Raw genomic sequence first — 20,521 nt, 5'->3', positions numbered from 1 at the left:
GGTAGAAAACTGCATTTGTTTTCTTTTATTCTTTTACAGAGCCTCAGAGGGGAAATAATAGCACTATACAAGTGTATATATAGGGTTAGTTAATCTGTTAATTAGAAAGAATATACAAAAGACAAGAGGTCACCCATTGAGACTGGAAAAACGGCATTTATGCTACAGCAGAAGGGTTCTTTACTGTAAGAACAATAAGGATGTGGAATTCTCTAGCTAAAGAGGTTGTCTCATCAGATTCAATAGATATACAGATATATATATATATATATATATATATATATATTTTTTTTTTACAAAAACAGAATGTTCATGGATATTTATTTGAATAAGTTGTTGCTCTAAGAAGAAATCTGAATGCCAGTATGGAGTCAGGAATGGATTTTTTCCCCTTTTTGTGGCATAATTGTAAAAGGCTACATTTGGTTTTTTTGCCTTCTTTAAGATCAACAGTGTAAAAGAATGAGTTTCAAGTTGAACTTGTTAGACTTTAGTCTTTTTTTTTTTTTTTTTTTTAATAACCTAGACTACTATGTAGATATGTAACTATAAGCTGAATTAAATTGGTTTCTCTCATGTATTTGCATGAATTAAATTACTGCCATTTCTTCAACCACGTCTTGATTATGCTCAGCTCTCCTATTATAGAGTGTGAGGAAGAGTATTTATTCACAGGAGAGCACATTTATTTATTTTTGCATACATTTTTAAGGCTTTGAAAGTGGGAGTTAGCTGCAATCAGGTGAGACACATTAGCAAAAAACTGAGTGATTGTAGTTTTTTTTATTATTGGTTTGGTTATTCTAATCCTCTGAAAAATAGAATACTGTGAGCTCGCGTGTGGCATATCGTAAATGTTTCATGTTTTGTTTTTTTCAACTGCTCTTTTTTTTTTTTTTTTGTCTAACATTTTATTATCCTGGTATTGTATTTTTCTCTGATACTGTGACTCTGATTTTGACAATCTGCTTCAGAAGTGTTCTTCCAATCACATATTTCTGTCACAATGTCCTTTGTCATTTTCACTCTTCCGCTATTCACTCTCTGGCACATCATCTCACACGTCTGCATCTGCTCATCTTCTTGTCATAGATATTACTTACAACACTGGTTATAAACGATCATCAAATACACCGTCATCGTCCACCTGTGGTTCTTCTTCTTTCAGGTCTACAAGAACAATGTAGATTTGACACATTAATATATTATTGCATATAGTACATGCATACCAAATGTAAAAAAAAAAAAACAGTTATATGTGCAGGAGTATTTTGAGACTTGGCTTGCTCAAAATACAAACTATATCTATGCTACTGCTTTAAAAATTGTTTTTATCATCAGTAACATCATGTGACACATATATATATGTAGTTTTATTATGCTTTTATTTTCATTTCCCCATATACCTTATATTTCTTATATTGTTTTATGTAACCTCTATTATTTATAGTTGTGAGATTTTTACCTTACATATAATAATCTTAACAATTCATTTATAGTATGACTCCCTCAGTTCATAGATACCATCAAATCCATTTTTTCTGGGTTACTTTAGCAACGTATAACACCACCACAAGCCCCAGCAGCACTATGGACTTAGCATTATTGCTTATTTGCAACCCTCACTTTCTCTAGCTCAGAGATTGGAGATGAGAGTGTTATTACTGCACATGCCCTCCGATCTCCGTCTAGACTTCTGGGTACTTTTGGCAACATATTATGACACCACAAGCCTCCCCACTTGCAAGGCATTATGGTCTTAGTAGTCCGATGTAGCCATTTAATTTTTTTTAGCCTTCACCCTAGTCTGGAGATCGGAGCGCTAATACCACACGTGCACTGCGATCTACATCCTTATTGTTTATAAGGCATTTGTTTACATTATCCTTATTTCTATCTTTTACTATATACCCATTCAAAAATACAGAGGAACATCCTTTACAAGCTATATCCGTGAGCAGGGATTATACCACTTAAGATCTTACTAAGAGCTAGATTGAAAGCTCTTTGTTTATGAGTACATTTTATTCTCTTTTTATAACACACTGGGTTTGTTCTATTGAGTTGCACTATTGGATCCCCTTTTTATGAATATCATGTGAGATGCGTATGCTGTGAAGATAACGTAGGACGTACCAGTGTCCCTACAAAGACCCTGTTGTGATTCTTCACCTAATATCCTGTGACAAGGATTATATTGTCCTAAGCAGATACAATTGCGTCCTGACGGCTCCTTGTTTGTCAGTGTATTTTTATAAAAATGATTGCTTCTGCACTGGTTACAAACAATATCACACTATTGTTCGTTCTCTCTGTTATTTTTTGTCGTTTCATATCGTGGAACCTAACTTACCGTATATACTCGAGTATAAGCCGACCCGAATATAAGCCGAGGCCCCTAATTTTACCCCCAAAAACTGGGAAAACTTATTGACTCGAGTATAAGACTAGGGTGGAAAATGCAGCAGCTACTGGCAAATTTCTAAATAAAATTAGATCCTAAAAAAATTATATTAAGTGAATATTTATTTGCAGTGTGTGTGTATGAATGCAGTGTGTGTATGAGTGCAGCGCGTGTGTGTGAGTGCAGTGTGTGTGTGAGTGCGTATATGAGTGCAGTGTGTATGAATGCAGTGTGTGTGTGTGTGTGTATGTATGTGTGCAGTGTGTGTGTGTATGTGTGTGTGTATGTGTGCAGTGTGTGTATGAGTGCAGTGTGTATATAGAAGTGCAGTGTGTGTGTGCAGTGTGTGTATGAGTATGTGTGCAGTGTGTGTGTGTGTGTGTGTGTGTGTGTTGCAGAGCCTTGGTGGGGGGTGGGCAATTTTTTTTTTTTTTAATTATTTTAATATTTTTTTATTATTATTTTGTATTATTTATTTTATTTAATTATTATTTTTTTAATTATTTTAATATTTTTTTTTTTAATTATTATTTTGTATTATTTTATTTGTACTATTATTATTATTTTAATTATTAATGTTTTATTATTTATATAATTTTTTTTTTCGTCCCCCCTCCCTGCTTGCTAGCTGGCCAGGGAGGAGGGCTCTCACTCCCTGGTGGTCCAGTGGAATTGGTAGTTGGGTGGGGGAGAAGGGGGGCTGGCAGGGAGCACTTACCTCTCCTGCAGCTCCTGTCAGCTACCTTCTCCTCCACGCCGGACCGGTCTGCTCCCCTGTCAGCTCACACTAAGTCTCGCGAGAGCCGCACTATGACCCCGCGGCTCTTGCGAGATTTACACTGGGAGCTGACCGAGGTGCTGAACGGACCGCCGCGGAGGAGAAGGGAGCTGACAGGAGCTGCAGGAGAGGTAAGTAAGATCTCTGCAGCCCCCACAGCCCCAGTCTGTATTATGGCAATGCAAATTGCCATAATACAGACTATTGACTCGAGTATAAGCCGAGTTGGGGTTTTTCAGCACAAAAAATGTGCTGAAAAACTCGGCTTATACTCGAGTATATACGGTAATCATTAAAATACATTGAACTACCTTCTTCAACTACCACCGACTTTTTTTTATTGTTTTACAAGGACATTTTTTGTAATTATAGATTCCAGTTACTCCTACTTGCAAACATCTGTATTCCTTAGCAATACCAGTGCTGTCTAGTTATTTGGCACAACCTGTTTTCTTTCTTTTCACTATATCTGGTCCTTTAGTGCCTATGTACTTGTGAAATCAGGTATGGATATGAATATAAAAAGGAATCTCTATAGCTATGCACTAGACACCAGGTTATCAAAATGACACCAGGTGTGGGGAACCAATGTGGTGTGTACTACATGTTTGCAGAGGAAATGCTTGTGAATTCATGGTGACATTATAATCCCTTTTATAGTAGCCAAGTTAAAAAGACTTCATCACCAATGGTGCTGATATAGTAATGTAACTAAATGAAAAGGGATGACCCAGGACAAATTGTACCACATCATATTTTTTGACACACATTATACGCTGCCCATATATTTTAGAAAGTAAAACAGAAATATAGTATATATACTACAGTGTAATCAAGGCAAATACATGTTTTCCACATTTCTAAATAAACAAAAGTAGAAAATGTAAGAGAGTAGTGAAAATATAGAGTGGAAAAAAAAGAAAACGATAAAAAACAATCCAGAGAATCCAGAGTAGTAAGGACTCCTAACCTAGACAGAGAAAACGAATGACTCATACATACATACATTATATATATATATACACACACACACACACACACACACACACAAACACACACACTTTTTTTAAAAACAAATTAGTAGATATACATGCAATAGAAACATGCATACAAGTATTGTTGCATTTTTTTCTTTAAAGATATATCTAAAAAAGCTGGAGATCTTTCAACTGCAGCCTTTGCAAGCCCTTCCCTTCTTCCGAATTCAGATTATTAAGAAGTCTTTGCAATGCAGGTGTTCTGGGCACTTGCTTTCATCTTGATTTTAGCTCACTGAGCTAAACAGCCAGGAAGTAACAGTAGCAGCTGTCTGATTGACAGCCAGGGGGGTCTGCAAGAATCTGCACTTTTTATAAAATGAAAAAGAAAAAAAAAAGTGGACACACTCTTCACACATAACACTTTAAGCAAGCTAGTGTGTTAGGTGTTCCTTTAACCCCTTAAGGACCAAACTTCTGGAATAAAAGGGAATCATGACGTGTCACACACGTCATGTGTCCTTAAGGGGTTAATCCTGGTGTTGATGAGTAAAATAGGAATGAAAAAGATATCACAAAAGTACGCAGAACATCTTATTGCAGAAGAGATGACATTGCCATTGCAATACAGGGTTATTCATGTTTTAGAAATGACAGAGCAAAGAGAGGAGGATGCATTGTTATTTATGATGAAAAGTCCATAAAATTTACTCCTTTAAAAAAATTATACCTCCCCTTCTGCCTTTGATTTCCCTTCTGCACAATTGAGCTCCCTTTCAGTAAAACTATCATTGTTGCTGGAATCTACTGCCCACCTAGCTCTCCGGTGCACTCTCTTTCTGCCCAACTACTAAGTGAAACTGTAGTTCAAAAACAAAAAAGTGAACTGTTGGTTTTTGGAGATTTTAATATTGATTGGCTGAATCCTAAAAATAATAAATCAAGTATGCTTTACCTGTAATTGTAACATTAATTTCCTGCCAACTCGCATTAATATTAAAAGCCAGAACCATACCTTGCTAGATTGGATTGTTGTGACAGAATCCTGGAGGCGGGCGTTCTCCCTAACAGTTTCAGGGATCACTGTCTAGTGTACTGCATACACAAAATAAAGGCCACTAAACCCCCTCCGAAGATTACAATCACCAGGTCTTTCAAAACATTTAATCGTGAATCCTTTTTAAGATCTCATAGCGTACCATGGCACAGATTAGGTCTAATACCAGATCTAGACTCTGCAATTGCATTTTTTCAGTACGATTGGAATTTGCATGCCCCTCTGCGTAAAGTGCGACTAAAAGGGATACACCTGCCCTGGGTTACAGTTGACCTCATTCAAATGTACCAGTTTAGAGATTCACTGTGGTCAAAGTTCAAGCGTACTGCCTCCATGAACGATCACTGTACTTACAGACAATGACGAAATGCATGCACAAAACAAACAAAAATGGCAAAGGCCCAATATTTCAGTGAAAATGTTAACAACAACCTATCAAACCCAAGAAACTTCTGGAAAATCATAAATACCATACAAACCCCCACAATCCACTCCCAACCCTTCACTGTCAAAATGGACAACCAAACACTGCAACACCCCCTAGATGTAACAAATGCCTTTAATAATTATTTTGTTGGATGTGCTATCACCCTGCTAAGATAACAAATGACACTCATTTTCAGAGCGCAAATAAAGATCAGGTCCGGCCAAATCTTTAAAATCCTCATATAGAGAAATTAAATTTTAGACCTGTGCCTGTTAGTGTCGTTAATAAACATCGTAATAATTAAAAAACATAAAACCAGTGTGGACCTGATCAAATCCCAGCAATGTTACTGAAGCTCAATGCGCCAGCAATTGCTAAACCTGTCACTACCCTTATCAATGAATCCGTGGTATCAGGATACATACCCAAACTTTGGAAGACTGCAAAAGTTGTTCCTATCCATAAAAGTGGTGACAGTACTTTGGTATCTAACTATCGCCTGATATCATTGCTCCCTGTATTGTCAAAAATCTTGGAAAATTGCTTCCACACACAACTATGTAAATATTATCAACGATCAAATTATCTAACCCCTGATCAATCAGGCTTTCGTCCAAATCACTCAACTTCGACTGCCCTCTTAAAAGTTTGCTCCAAATTCCATGTTCCATGCCTATTCGTCATCATTGAGTAAACTTTGACCCTGTAACTCACAGTCAGCAGACACATTCCAGTCAATCAGCAGCAGACCCTCCACTCCAGACCCTCCCACCTCCTGGACAGCATCCATTTTACATTCATTGTGAAGCTGCATTCTTAGTGAGAGGAGGGACAGTGTAGCTGCAGCTTATTTGATAGGGAAATTGATAGCTAGGCTAGTGTATTCAGTGCCCACTACAATCCTGAAGGACTCATCTGATCTCTGCTGTAAGGACAGCACCCCAAAAAGCCCTTTTTAGGGCTAGAACATCAGTCTGATTTTTTTTTTCTGTGTAATGTAATTGCAGTTGCCTGCCTGCCAGCCTGTGTGTCAGGCTCACAGCATATACTGTGCCCACTTGCCCAGTGCCACCACTCACTCACTGGTGTCACAATAGCTTGCATTTAAAAAAAACTACACTTTTTTGACTGTAATATAATAGAAGTCAGTTTCCTTCACAAGTGTGCCTTTCAGGGCCTGCCAGGGCACAGTGTCACACCAGTGCAACTCATATCTGGTGTAACAGTAGTGTACATTTAAAAAAAAAATTTTTTGACTGTAATAGATTGAATAGCAGTTAGTTGTCTGCAAGCTTGTGTGTCAGGCCTACAGTGTCTACTCTGCCAACTTCTGCCACTGCACAGTGCCACTCATATCTGTTGTCACAGTAGCTTGCACGCATAGTACAACTAATCGAAAAAAAAATGACAGGCAGAGGCAGGCCACCCCGCAGGGGCCGTCGTGGTCGTTGTGCTGTGATTCCCTTTGGCCCTAGAATAATGCCCAGTGTTCAGAGGCCACGTACCCTGAACGTTCTGAGGACATAGTTGACTGGCTAACACAGGACACCCAATCTTCAACAGCTTCCGCTCGGAACCTTGACGCACCATCCTCCTCCAGCTTAGCTTCGGGCACCTCTCAAGTTACCACTCACCCGCCTGCCGCCACCACCAACACTAGCACCACAGCCGCTTCACTTGGTATGTCAGAGGAGTTATTTACACATCAGTTGGAATAAATGAGTGATGCGCAACCATTATTGCCAGAGGATGTAGATGACAGGGATATGTCTCAGTCAGGCAGCATTACACACATGGACGTACGGTGTGATGATGATGATGTTGTACCCGCTGCTGCTTCCTTTGCTGAGTTGTCAGGTACAAGTGAAGCGGTTGATGATGACGATGCGTTCGTGGATGTCACGTGGGGAGAACAGGGGGAAAGTTCAGATGGGGAGACAGAGAGGAGGAGGAGGAGGAGAGGAGTTGGAAGCAGGGGGAGGTCGTCGCAAGGAGCTAGTGGCACAGTCAGACAGCATGCATCGCCACCCAGGGTCAGCCAGACAGCACGCCAATTAACGCATGCTTTTGCCACCACCAGAATGCCGTCATTGCAGAGCTCAGCAGTGTGGCTCTTTTTGTGTGTCTGCCTCTGACAACAGCGATGCCATTTGAAACCTGCGCCAAAAGAAACCGAGTCGTGGGAAGTCCAACACCCACCTAAGTACAACTGCTTTGCGAAGGCACATGATCGCACATCACAAACGCCTATGGGATCAACACATGAGTACAAGCAGCACACAAACTCAAAGCCACCATCCTCCTCCTGGTCCAGCATCTTCAGCCACGTTAACCACTGCTGTCCTCCTTTCCCCCTCTCAACCATCTGCCCCTCCGTCTCTCGCCTTGAGCAGTTCCTGCTCATCTGCCCACAGTCAGGTGTCTGTCAGGGACATGTTTGAGCGTAAGAAGCCAATGTCACAAAGTCACCCCCTTGCCCGGTGTCTGACAGCTGGCTTGACTGAACTCTTAGCCCGCCAGCTTTTACCATACAAGCTGGTGGAGTCTGAGGTGTTTAAAAAATTTGTAGCTATTGGGACACCGCAGTGGAAGGTACCCGGTTGAAATTTCTTTGCACAAAAGGCAATCCCCAACCTGTACTCGATTGTGCAAAAGGAAGTAATGGCATGTCTGGCACACAGTGTTGGGGCAAGGGTCCATCTGACCACTGATACCTGGTCTGCAAAGCATGGTCAGGGCAGGTATATCACCTACACTGCGCATTGTGTAAACCTGCTGACGGCTGCCAAGCATGGAATGCGTGGCTCTGCAGAGGAGTTGGTGACACCGCCACGACTTGCAGGCAGGCCTGCTGACACCTCCTCTACTCCTCCTACTCCATCCTCTTCCATAACCTCCTCGGCTGAGTCCTCTTCTGCTGCTGCGTCTTGCTCCACATCAACAGCACCCCCCCCCCAGCTCCCCAGGTACTGTTCCACATCCCGGATACGGCAGTGTCACGCCGTCTTGGGGTTGACTTGCCTGAAAGCAGAGAGTCACACCGGACCAGAACTCCTGTCAGCCCTGAACGCACAGGTGGATCAGTGGCTGACTCCACACCAACTGGAGATCGGCAAAGTGGTTTGTGACAACGGAAGAAATTTGTTGGCGGCATTGCATTTGGGCAAGATGACACATGTGCCGTGCATGGCACATGTGTGTAATCTGATCGTACAACGCTTTGTGCATAAGTACCCAGGCTTACATGACGTCCTTAAGCAGGCCAGGAAGGTGTGTGGCCATTTCAGGCGTTCCTACACGGCCATGGCGTACTTTTCCGATATCCAGCGGCGAAACAACATGCCAGTGAGGCGCTTGATTTGCGACCGCCCGACACGTTGGAATTCAACACTCCTAATGTTCAACCGCCTGCTCAAACAAGAAAAAGCCATTAACGAGTATTTGTATGACCGGGGTGCTAGGACAGCCTCTGCGGAGCTGGGAATTTTTTTGCCACGTTACTGGACGCTCATGCGCAATGCCTGTAGGCTCATGCGTCCTTTTGAGGAGGTGACAAACCTAGATAGTCGCACCGAAGGCACCATCAGCGACATCATACCATTTGTTTTCTTCCTGGAGCGTGCCCTGCGAAAAGTGCTGGATCAGGCCGTAGATGAGCGTGAAGAGGAAGAGTTGTGGACACCATCACCACCAGAAACAGCCTTATCAGCATCGCTTGCTGGACCTGCGGCAACGCTGGAAGAGGATTGTGAGGAAGAGGAGTCAGAGGAGGAATGTGGCTTTGAGGAGGAGGAGGAGGACCAACCACAACAGGCATCCCAGGGTGCTCGTTGTCACCTATCTGGTACCCGTGGTGTTGTACATGGCTGGGGGGAAGAACATACCTTCAGAGAGATCACTGAGGACGAGGAACAGGACATGAGTAGCTCGGCATCCAACCTTGTGCAAATGGGGTCTTTCATGCGGTCGTGCCTGTTGAGGGACCCTCGTATAAAAAGGCTGAAGGAGAACGATGTGTACTGGGTGTCCACTCTACTAGACCCCCGGTATAAGCATAAAGTGCCTGAAATGTCACCGAATTACAGCAAGTCGGAAAGGATGCAGCAGTTCCAAAATCAATTAAAAAGTATGCTTTACACAGCGTATAAGGGTGATGTCACAGCATAACGGGAATCTAACAGGGGAAGAGGTGAAAGAAATCCTCCTCCTCCCACGACCACGCCGGCAAGGACAGGACGCTTTACAGACGTGTTGTTGATGGAGGACATGCAGAGCTTTTTAAGTCCTATGCATCGCCACAGCCCTTCGGGGTCCAACCTCAGAGAACGACTCGACCGACAGGTAGTAGACTACCTCGCCTTAACTGCAGATATCGACACTCTGAGGAGCGATGAGCCCCTTGACTACTGGGTGTGCAGGCTTGACCTGTGGCCTGAGCTATCCCAATTTGCTATAGAACTTCTGGCCTGCCCCGCTTCAAGTGTCCTGTCAGAAAGGACCTTCAGTGAAGCAGGAGGTATTGTCACTGAGAAGAGAAGTCGCCTAGGTCAAAAAAGTCTAGATTACCTCACCTTTATTAAGATGAATGAGGGATGGATCCCGAAGGGACTGACAGTGGGCGATACATTTGACTAAAAAAGGCCTGATGAGGGGGATGGAACAGGGCGTCGCGGCTGCCGGCCCGCCGCGTGATATTTAAATCCCTAGCTCACCCCAGTACCTTGCCCTGTCGTGGTTTCCTGTTTCTGGTTTCCTGAGAGTGCTTTATCATTGTGAATCTGATTTCCTGGTATCCTGATCTTGGCTTTTCCCTGGTTATTCTGAATTCTGTTTTCCCTGACTTGGCTTGTGTAAACGGTATTGTGTATTTTCTGGCTTCCTTGACCTCAGCTTTCCCTTTGACCATTCTCTTTCTCTAGCGTATTAGTCCGGCCATTCTAAGGTCCGGTTTACGCTCTGTCCTTTTATTGCCTATGTATATGTTTACATAGTTTCTGCGTGCTGGACCACACTAGTAGTCGTGACATTGGGATTAAACTGATAAGAATAGTACTACTTAACACACCACTCCTATCTGGTGGCACATTAGATTGCACGTGCAGTGCCCCAAATTTGAAGTAGGAGGACCGACCAAGCATCTTTTTCCATCTCCCGGTTCCTAAAATCGATGCCTTATATACACGTCCCCTGATAGGGGACGTAACAGGGATTAAACTGATAGGAATACTACTTAACACACCTTATAATAACGCAGAGAGAGGCAACGCAGAGAGAGGAGTCAGAGGAGGAAGGTGGCTTTGAGGAGGTGAAAGACCAAACACAGCAGGCGTCCCAGGGGGCTTGTTGTCACCTTTCGGGGACCCTTGGTGTTGTACGTGGCTGGGTGGAGGAAGAGAGACCTTCAATGACATCAGTGAGGACAAGGAACGGGACATGGCTAGCTTGGTATCCAACCTTGTGCAAATGGGGAGTTTGCGGCTGCGCAAATGGACTGTTTGCGGTTGTTTGCGGTGCGTTAAACGGGGAGTTTGGTCTGTCACTGTGAAGCGGGCATAACCCTTACACTACCTGATCGATACAACATCATACCTGATGTTTTAAAGCACGTTATTCCAAACAATTTAGGAATGTTAGGTGATTTATGCCCTTTATGGATTAAAACCAGACTCTGCATCAACTATGTAATTTTCCATGGGAGTTTTGCCATGGATCCCCCTCCGGCATACCACAGTCCAGGTGTTAGTCCCCTTGAAACAACTTTTCCATCACTATTGTGGCCAGAAAGAGTCCCTGTGGGTTTTAAAATTCGCCTGCCTATTGAAGTCTATGGCGGTTCGCTCGATTCGCCCGTTCGCGAACATTTGCCGAAGTTCGCGTTCGCCGTTCGCGATCCGAAAATGTTATGTTCGCGACATCACTAATTATGGGGATGTAGTGTATGCATCCGCACCGCAAACCCACCTTAATGAACTTAATACGTTATATAATTCCTTCTGCCACTTTGTGCTAAAATTTAATTATTTTACACACCACTGTGACATGTTAAAAGAGCTAAACCGGGACGCCGAGGCTAATGGCGGCGTAAACCGGGAGCTCCCCAAAGGCTCAGCACAAATCCTCGCCCGACAAGCGATAACGACCGCATAAATGGGAAGAAACCATCGGACATCACAGGCCAGTCAGCCCTCCAGCACCCCGAAGGGGGCACAACACTCAGCCATGAGGCAATTTCTCGTGCCGCCGGCCGAGCCGCCAGCCCAGGCCTCAAATGACTCAGAGGCCTCAGGCCTCTCCCGCCCGACCTCACCACATGTCGAGCACCCAGGGGGAAACAGCACCCATCACCCCCAGCCTGAATGGATCGAGATGATCCGAAACCTGCCCACTAAAGCCGATCTGAAAGAGGCCAACGCCGCCTTACACAAGTCCCTCTCAGAGGAACTGCGCACCATGCGGGAGGACATCCAGGGCACCCAACAGAAGGTGGCCCAACTAGAAGCCGACTGCGACCACATGGCAGCGGCACAATCCGCAAATACCTGCAAACTCCAACAGCAGGGAGCCCAGCTACGGCAAATGGCGCAGCACATTGAAGATCTTGATAACCGTGGGCGGAGGCAGAACATACGGATCAGAGGTATGCCAGAGGACTTAGATCAAACCACCCCTATCAGGGACACGTTGTCCGAGCTTTTCAACAACCTCCTCGGCCGACCGCCAACCACCCACATAGAATTCGTTAGGGCACATAGAGCCCTCAGGCCGAGAGGACCCCCAGATGCCCCCCCTAGAGACATCGTTTGCTGCCTTGCCCACTTCCAGACAAAGGAAGACATCCTACACAGAGCCAGAGACACCAAACAAGTGATCTCCAATGGGGTAGAGGTACAACTGTTCCCCGACCTATCACCAGCGACTCTTGCCTACAGGAGAGCGATGCGCCCTCTCACACGGGCACTGCAGTCCAACAAGGTCCGATACAGATGGAACTTCCCTACGGGCCTACAAGCAACCACACAGAACGGTCCCTTCACTGTGAAAAGCGAGGAGGACATGGAAGACCTCCTGAGAGAGCTACACCTCACGCCGGTCCAAATGACCTGGCCAGACCCCCTGAACTTTTACTCCTTTCCACAGGGGCCGAACCCCCCAGCCCCAAGCCAACAGCAACGAGTGAGGAGGCCCCGACAACAAGCTACGAGACAGTCTGGCGCACCACACTAACGGCCCGAAGCGGATATTGCCCGAGATTGGACATTGTGAAAGACTTGGCCTAACGCTACACGGCCCTCCTGAACACCCCCGACCACATGCCCCCCCGAGACACTGCCTGACCTATTCACCACACGGAACCAGCACAGCACTGTGGAACTGTTACTGTAAGCGACCCTCCTGACGGGCCGCGCCACCGCACCAGCGGAACCATCGAGAACTGGGGTGGACTAATACTGGTGGACTAATACTAACACTGCCAGACCTGACATACAGAACTGCTGAGAGCCCAGGCTAACCCTAATACTGCCAGACCTGGCATACAGAACTGCTGAGAGCCCATGCTCGCAAGTACACCAGGGCCGAAAAGGGGGGGGGGGAGGGAGGGGGGAGCCTGACTCCCTGGCTGGGGCCTGTCGCCGCCACCCACCCGGCCAGTAACGACCCTCGGCGAGCGGGCCGGGAGGGGTGGTGCCGGCGGGCCACACCTGGGGAGGGGGTTCCGGGGTGGCCCGGAGATACTGGAACCCGGGGTAGCCAGACACAGATTTGACAAAACGCTGATGAAGTGATGACAGGGACTCACGGGGCCAGCACACACAGAGGGGCGACGACATTGGGGGTGACCTCAAGCCCACTCACTAAGCACACCCCGGAGCCAAGACGAAGCGGCCAGACCGCCGACGGACAGGGAACACACAACACACACTACCCGCTGCAGTAGAGACCAAAGGAGATTTTGCGGGAGGGGGAGGCGAGGGAGGGATCCGGGTTGAGGCACAGAGTAATAGGCCTATACAGGCAGGCTTCACGATGACCAAGCTAGAGGGCCAAAACTATGTTATTGTTTTGATAGACTCGTTGTCTAATATGTGTAATGTTAATGTTCATGTTTTAATGATGTTTTCGATGTTGTTGCTAAATTTCGATGACCTTACTCCCACACAGGCCGCGAGGCCACACAACCTCGGGCGAGGATTACGACACCAGCCACAGACGAGACGCGCATTGGAGCCACAGGGGATCGACACGGGTCTGTGACGGCAGTAGGTGACCAAGGAGAGATCTGACGGTTACGGACCGGACTCAGGCGTTGCCCGCTAGGTGAGCCTTGACCTCCTTTCACTACCCCACGGGACGAGGCGTCATTCCAAGGTGGGCTGCCCACACGGGTCACAAGTGGAACCGTGCGCCGCAGCTCCCCGACGCCTACACCCAGACGCCACCGCAAGGTGACGAGACCTATACACCCCCCCCAACCCCGTCACTTCCCTTTACTCCACGACCCTACACCCCCCCCCTCATCCTACACCCCCCACTACTGACGGAGAAGCTCCACTAGGCAAAACATGGCACTGACCCCCGCCCCCCTTACTATCTTGACTGTTAACGCCAGGGGACTCAACCAGCCCGAAAAACGAACTGGAGCCCTGAGGGACTTTCATACCCACAGGGCCTCAGTGGTCATGATCCAGGAGACGCACTTTAGGAAAGGAGACAGACCGAAACTGACGGACCACCACTACCCGCACGGATACTTTAGCGACTTCCAAGGAGGCAAATCTAGAGGGACTGCCATCCTCATTAACAAACGAGTACCGTTCCAGGAGGGGGGGTGCCTCACCAACGACGAAGGTAGATACCTCTTCCTCAAGGGCAAGATAGCTGAGCAGACCTACACATTTGCAACCATTTACGCTCCTAACAGACGACAGTGCCGCTTCCTCCTCCAGACACTACGCAAACTCCACACGTTCGCTGAGGGGACACTGGTATTAGGGGGGGACTTCAACATCACACTGGACCCGACCTGGGACTGCTCCTCCGGCACGTCCCATACCTCACCACAACAGCTACAATCCCTCAAGTCACTCCTTAGGTCACACCGGCTGGTAGACTGCTGGAGAGCTCATCACCCCGACGAAAAGGACTACACACACTTCTCCCACCCACACCAGACATACTCCAGAATAGATCATTTCTACACCACCCAATACGCGCTACCCCTAGTAGAAGACGCGACGATTGGTGTGGCGACGTGGTCGGACCACGCACCCGTTACCCTACGCTTAAAATCCCCGCTCTACCGACCCTCCATTATTAAATGGAGACTCAATGAGTATCTCCTGACCAGAACGGACCTCACGAACCACATCGGGAGGAAAATCAAGGACTATTTCCTAGACAACCCCCCCAACAGAGACGACCCCGACGATTAGATGGGAAGCCCACAAAAGCGTGATTCGGGGGCACTTTATACAACAAGGGGCCCTACTCAAAAAACGCTCCGAGGCCCGCCTGACCCAGATCCTGACAGACATCCATCACGAGGAAGACCTAAACAAACACTCACCACTCTCCACACACCAAGCGAAACTCCTGCAGCTGAGACGCGAGTTAACCTCGCTGCTCCACTCTAAGTTCCACAGGGACGCGATAAGACACAAAGCGTTCTTTTCCATACACGGGAACAAGAGCGGGAAACTTTTGGCCAAAATGCTTACCAAAAAGAGACAGCTCACATACATCGACAAAATTAGAGACAAAAGTGGTAAACTCCATCGCCTCCCGACCGACATACTGACCGCTATAAGGACGTACTACGCTGACCTCTACTCCCTACCACAACCACACACAGAGACGGCGAAAACACGACTACGAGACAAAATACGCACATATCTCACCACTCACACATCCCCGACTATAGACGACACAACGGCAGCACTGCTAGACGAACCTATCACTCTGACAGAGCTGGCACAGGCGATTAAACAAACTAAACCGGGCAAGAGCCCGGGCCCTGACGGCCTCCCATTAAAATACTACAAGACCTTCTCGGACAGTTTATACCAGCCACTAGTAGACTCCTTTAACGCGGTGAGAGAGGGCCAACTCATCCCCAAACAAGCCCTGACAGCCCACATCACCATAATCCCCAAGGAGGGTAAGGATGGGGAACATTGCGGGAATTACAGGCCAATTTCCCTCATCAATTGCGATGTCAAACTCCTTGCAAAGATCCTGGCGTCGCGGCTACAGTCGCACATCCCCAGACTGGTCCACCCAGACCAGGTCGGGTTTGTGGGAGGTCGTGAGGCCAGGGACAACACCATCCGCACACTCACCCTCATGCACGGCAAGGGGGCGGGAGCCGGGGGCCTTCTCCTCCTGTCCACGGACGCGGAGAAGGCCTTCGACAGAGTCGGTTGGACATACCTCTTCGACACCCTGACACACGCGGGCCTGGGTACCCACATGATGCGATGGATCACCGCCCTATATCATGAACCGACGGCACACGTCCTGGTTAACGGTGCGCTGACCCCCGAACTCACAATCCATAACGGCACCAGACAGGGCTGCCCCTTATCCCCACTTTTGTTCGTCCTAGCCTTAGAACCGTTCATGACACATATCAGAAACAACATTGACATCACAGGCATCACGACGGGCGACGTCCACCATAAAGTGGCCGCCTTCGCAGACGACCTGTTATTCTTCATCACCAACCCAGAAATAACCTTGCCCAACATCCAACAGGCCTTTCAGGAATTCGGAGAGATCTCCAACTTAAAAATTAACTATACTAAATCCCACATCCTGAACGTCATTATCCCCAAAAAACGCGCTGACCCCCTACGCCAGAGCTTCCCATTCCAATGGGCAGACCAAAAAATCAGGTACCTAGGAACCTGGCTGACTAGGGATAGCAAAGACCTCTTCCAAGCCAACTTCGCCACCACACTCACCACCTTCCAGAAAGACATGAAAGAATGGGCACACCCACATATATCCTGGCTCGGGAGAGTCCAAGTCATCAAAATGAATTTCCTCCCACGCCTACTATACCTTTTTCAAACCATCCCAATTAAACTCCCCGGGGCGTTTTTTGCCACACTAAACACAGCCATGATCAAATACATCTGGGATGGTAGACGTCCCAGGATGAAAACCACCACTTTAATGAAACCAAAAAACATGGGGGGCCTGGCACTGCCGGACTTCCGCTCATACCACACGGCCACACATCTCCAGAGGGTGATGGAATGGACGAAGAGCGGAGTCCACAAAATGTGGAAAATAGCGGAGGAATCGGAAGCGAGCATGCCGCTTGCAACCATACCCTGGGGCAGGAAGGACCCAGACACCCGAGCCATGTCCCCATATATTAAATCCACTCTGGACATATGGCGCAAAACGGCGAAAACCCATAGCTTGGCACCCTACCCATCCCCCCTGACACCTCTGGTACATAACGCAGACTTTAAACCGGGCTTCGACCCGAAAGCATTCCAAAACACCCCCCAGACCCCGATTCCGAGACTGCATCACATCATCACCAAAGGTAAATGCACACCACTAGCAACCATGCTAGGGGGTGAGACACCCACCTTCACACACTGCTTCAAACACGCACAACTTACCGCCTTCATACGCACCCTACCACAAGGCACCGCACTCACCAGGACCCGGACAGCATTCGAGACACTGTGCGATAGCCCAGACCCACTGCCACACGGTGTCTCCCTCATATACACACTACTACTTACAGGGACACCCACTGCTAAACCTCTTTTCATGGGGAAATGGGAAGCGGCACTGAACACGACGTTCACAGACGCAGAATGGGAGCAGATATGCTACCTCACTCACCACTGCTCGACACACAGCAAGACCCAGGAGACAGCATTCAAACTCCTGACAAACTGGTACCGCACCCCACACCTCCTTCACAACATAGACCCAGAACACACCAACCTCTGCTGGAGGTGCGAGAAGGAAACGGGGACCGCAATCCACATATGGTGGGAATGCGAAACAATTAGACCATACTGGGAAGACATACATAAAATTGTAGAGACGTTCTCGGACGCCCCCCCCCCCCCTGGAACCGGCAGCAATGCTCCTTCACCACACCACAGTATCCAGATCCAGATACAAGAGATCTATGACGGTTAGGATACTAAACGTAGCTAAACAGATAGTCCCCCTATACTGGAAACAAAAGACCGCACCCCCGCTGAGGGTATGGTTCGCCAAGATGGAAGAACTTAGGGCTATAGAAAACCTGCTCATGTCAACCTCTGACAAACCCCAGACCTACGCTGAGACCTGGACAAAGTGGCTCCTTGAAACCGCCAAGGACACCTTCCTGGACAAACTCAAGGACAGAGACACGACTGAACCCCTCCCCCCCCTCCCCCCTCCCATCACAGCTTAGACTGAACGCGACTCGAGACTGAAACCCAGGACCGGACCACCCTGGAGCTCTAATGCGCACCTCCATTCTATCAAAATAAAGACACGTTCACTCTGCGATGCTACCTCCACAGTAGTACTCAACACACCACACTTCCAGACACAGGTTTAAGCATTTACCACAGCGGTCGCACACAACGGCCCGCTGCGACACACATAGCAAACTGATCCCGAACGGGAAGGAGACCCATTACCAAGCACTGCAACACTCCTCCCAAGAGGTGAATACTACCATGAGTCTCGAACACACAATAGGGATGCAACTAATTCATGTACACTGAACACGATTAACACAACGCTGCATACCCACACGCTATACGGGACCTGCGTGTCCGACACTAAAAGGGGCCTGCGAGCCCAACTGAACATGCAAAGTACTGCCCTCCACAAGGGACAGGGCACACAGTATGCTCTTGCTCAAACACCTGTGAAATTGTATCAACCTGACTACTCACCCATGAGGGCCTGCGAGCCCGAGACCTTCTGTTACTGAAAGTTAAACCTGTCTGCATATTCTAATATGACTAGAGACCTGCGAGTCTCCGAACCTCGAACGTAAACAAAACAAAAACAAAAATAAAAACTATATTTACAAAAAAAAAAAAAAAGAGCTAAACCGGCTGTCGTTGGAAACCCGACACACTCTTCATCTTTCCAGCCTTGTGCTTAAGAGCATTAATAGGAAACTCCCACCCTACCTGAGTAGAATGCTCTCCCCGGCTGTTCCCACCCTATAACCTCCGATCCAGTACTAGCACGATATTTAGCATACCGCAATACAAATATAAAGTTGCTCGATGCTCCTTTTCCTACAGAGCACCGCAATTATGGAATAACCTAAGGGACACAGTCAAATCTTCATTCAATCTAAAATCTTTTAAGAGATCTATGGCAACATACCTCAGCACAGAATGCACCTGTCATGGTTAAATATATTTATTACCGGTTATGTGGTTATGTATTAAATTTATATATGTGTGTGTGTGTGTGTGTGTGTGTGTGTGTGTGTGTGTGTGTGTGTATGTATGTATGTATATACATAGTCTGTATATTATATTTTTGTAATATTGTATCTTATTGTAACAATGCAATGTTTTGTGGACCCAGGACATGCTTGAAAACGAGAGAAATCTCAATGTATCCATCCTGGTATAATATTTTATTAATAAATAAATGTAGAATAACATAGCAGAAAGGTTACTTGTACATCTAATGAGAATTATAGGCCTCAACTTATTACAGCCGATACACTTTATCGGCAATTTAGCGGCTCCTGGCAAGCCTTTCATTGGTTAAGCAAATATGAAACTGATAACTATACATTACATTGAAAATATTGGACGAGGTTATTTAATTCCATTTATTAGACACATAATCTCCAATAAATGGCCGTATCGAATTTAACAACCAAACGTTGAAGATAATTATTTTTTTTCTAATTTTCCTGGTGACAATAGGCAAATCATTAAAAAACAAAAACAAAAACACCCTACGCAAATCAATATAACGATTTGTCCACCCCCTACACCCTCACCCATAAGCTTTGGTTGGGGGTTATTAATGACAATGGGAAGTGGACATAAAATTGTCCACCCCATTGTAGGCAGGTTCCCACACATCCCCTGTTACCCATATAAAAAAAATAAAAAAATCTTGTCTACTCTCCTTTCATTAGAAACTGCAACTTTATCATTTCCAAGCTATGAGCCCAGTGACAGGCACGTCTATGTTCTCTCGAGATGTGTGTGGGGATATTAGATTCAAAAAAATATATATATTTTAAAAACCAATGAAATTGATAATTATCAACTGTTTTCAGCCAACTATTAAAATTAAATCGAGGCCGTTGAAAATGGAAATTGAAAATGTGGGAAAAGATCAAAGTATGATCCGCGTGATAAATATAATCAGAGCACAAAAAAACAATTCTGGGGGGCATAATCTCATACATAAGTCATTGTTGTCAAAATGCTGGTCACCAAGTTGCAGCAGAAGTAAAGCAAAAAAATAAAAAAATAAAAAGACTTCCACTAAGTGAGAGACAAATCTAATCACTACAAAGCCATTAAAACCACAGTAAAAATGAAAAGTACACGTTTTTATTGTTCATAGTTACATAGCTGAAAAGAGACTTGCATCCAAGTTCAGCCTTCCTCACATTTGTTTTTTGCTGTTGATCATAAAATACTTTTTTTTTTTCACAGAAACATTGATAGTACACATTTTGCCTTATTATTATTATTGTGTCTCTTAATTGCGTTGCAGCTTATTGTCACGTATGTATAATAAAATGTATGCCAGTGTGGATTTCAGGGTTTTTATTTGAGCATGGGACTTTGGAAATGGTTAAATGCTTAAGTTGCATATGTATATGATTTATTTGACAAGGTAAGCAATCACTATCTAA

General features: G+C 46.1%; 1 protein-coding gene across 2 annotated transcripts in view; it reads right to left on the bottom strand.

The window, feature by feature from the left end:
• The window catches only part of RASGRP2 (RAS guanyl releasing protein 2), a 172,088-nt gene that overhangs the window by 3,277 nt on the left and 148,290 nt on the right, over window positions 1-20,521 (bottom strand). For both annotated transcript variants that reach the window (XM_063438727.1, XM_063438726.1), the window contains exon 16: window positions 1,104-1,170. In XM_063438727.1, coding sequence (XP_063294797.1) covers window positions 1,112-1,170 — 59 coding nt within the window. In that variant the 3' untranslated portion in view covers window positions 1,104-1,111. The remainder of the gene's footprint in view (window positions 1-1,103; window positions 1,171-20,521) is intronic.

The sequence above is a fragment of the Pelobates fuscus genome, chromosome 12, assembly GCF_036172605.1.
Source record: "Pelobates fuscus isolate aPelFus1 chromosome 12, aPelFus1.pri, whole genome shotgun sequence".
NCBI classification, from domain to species: Eukaryota; Metazoa; Chordata; class Amphibia; order Anura; family Pelobatidae; genus Pelobates; species Pelobates fuscus.
This window is presented reverse-complemented; position numbering and strand designations above follow the sequence as displayed.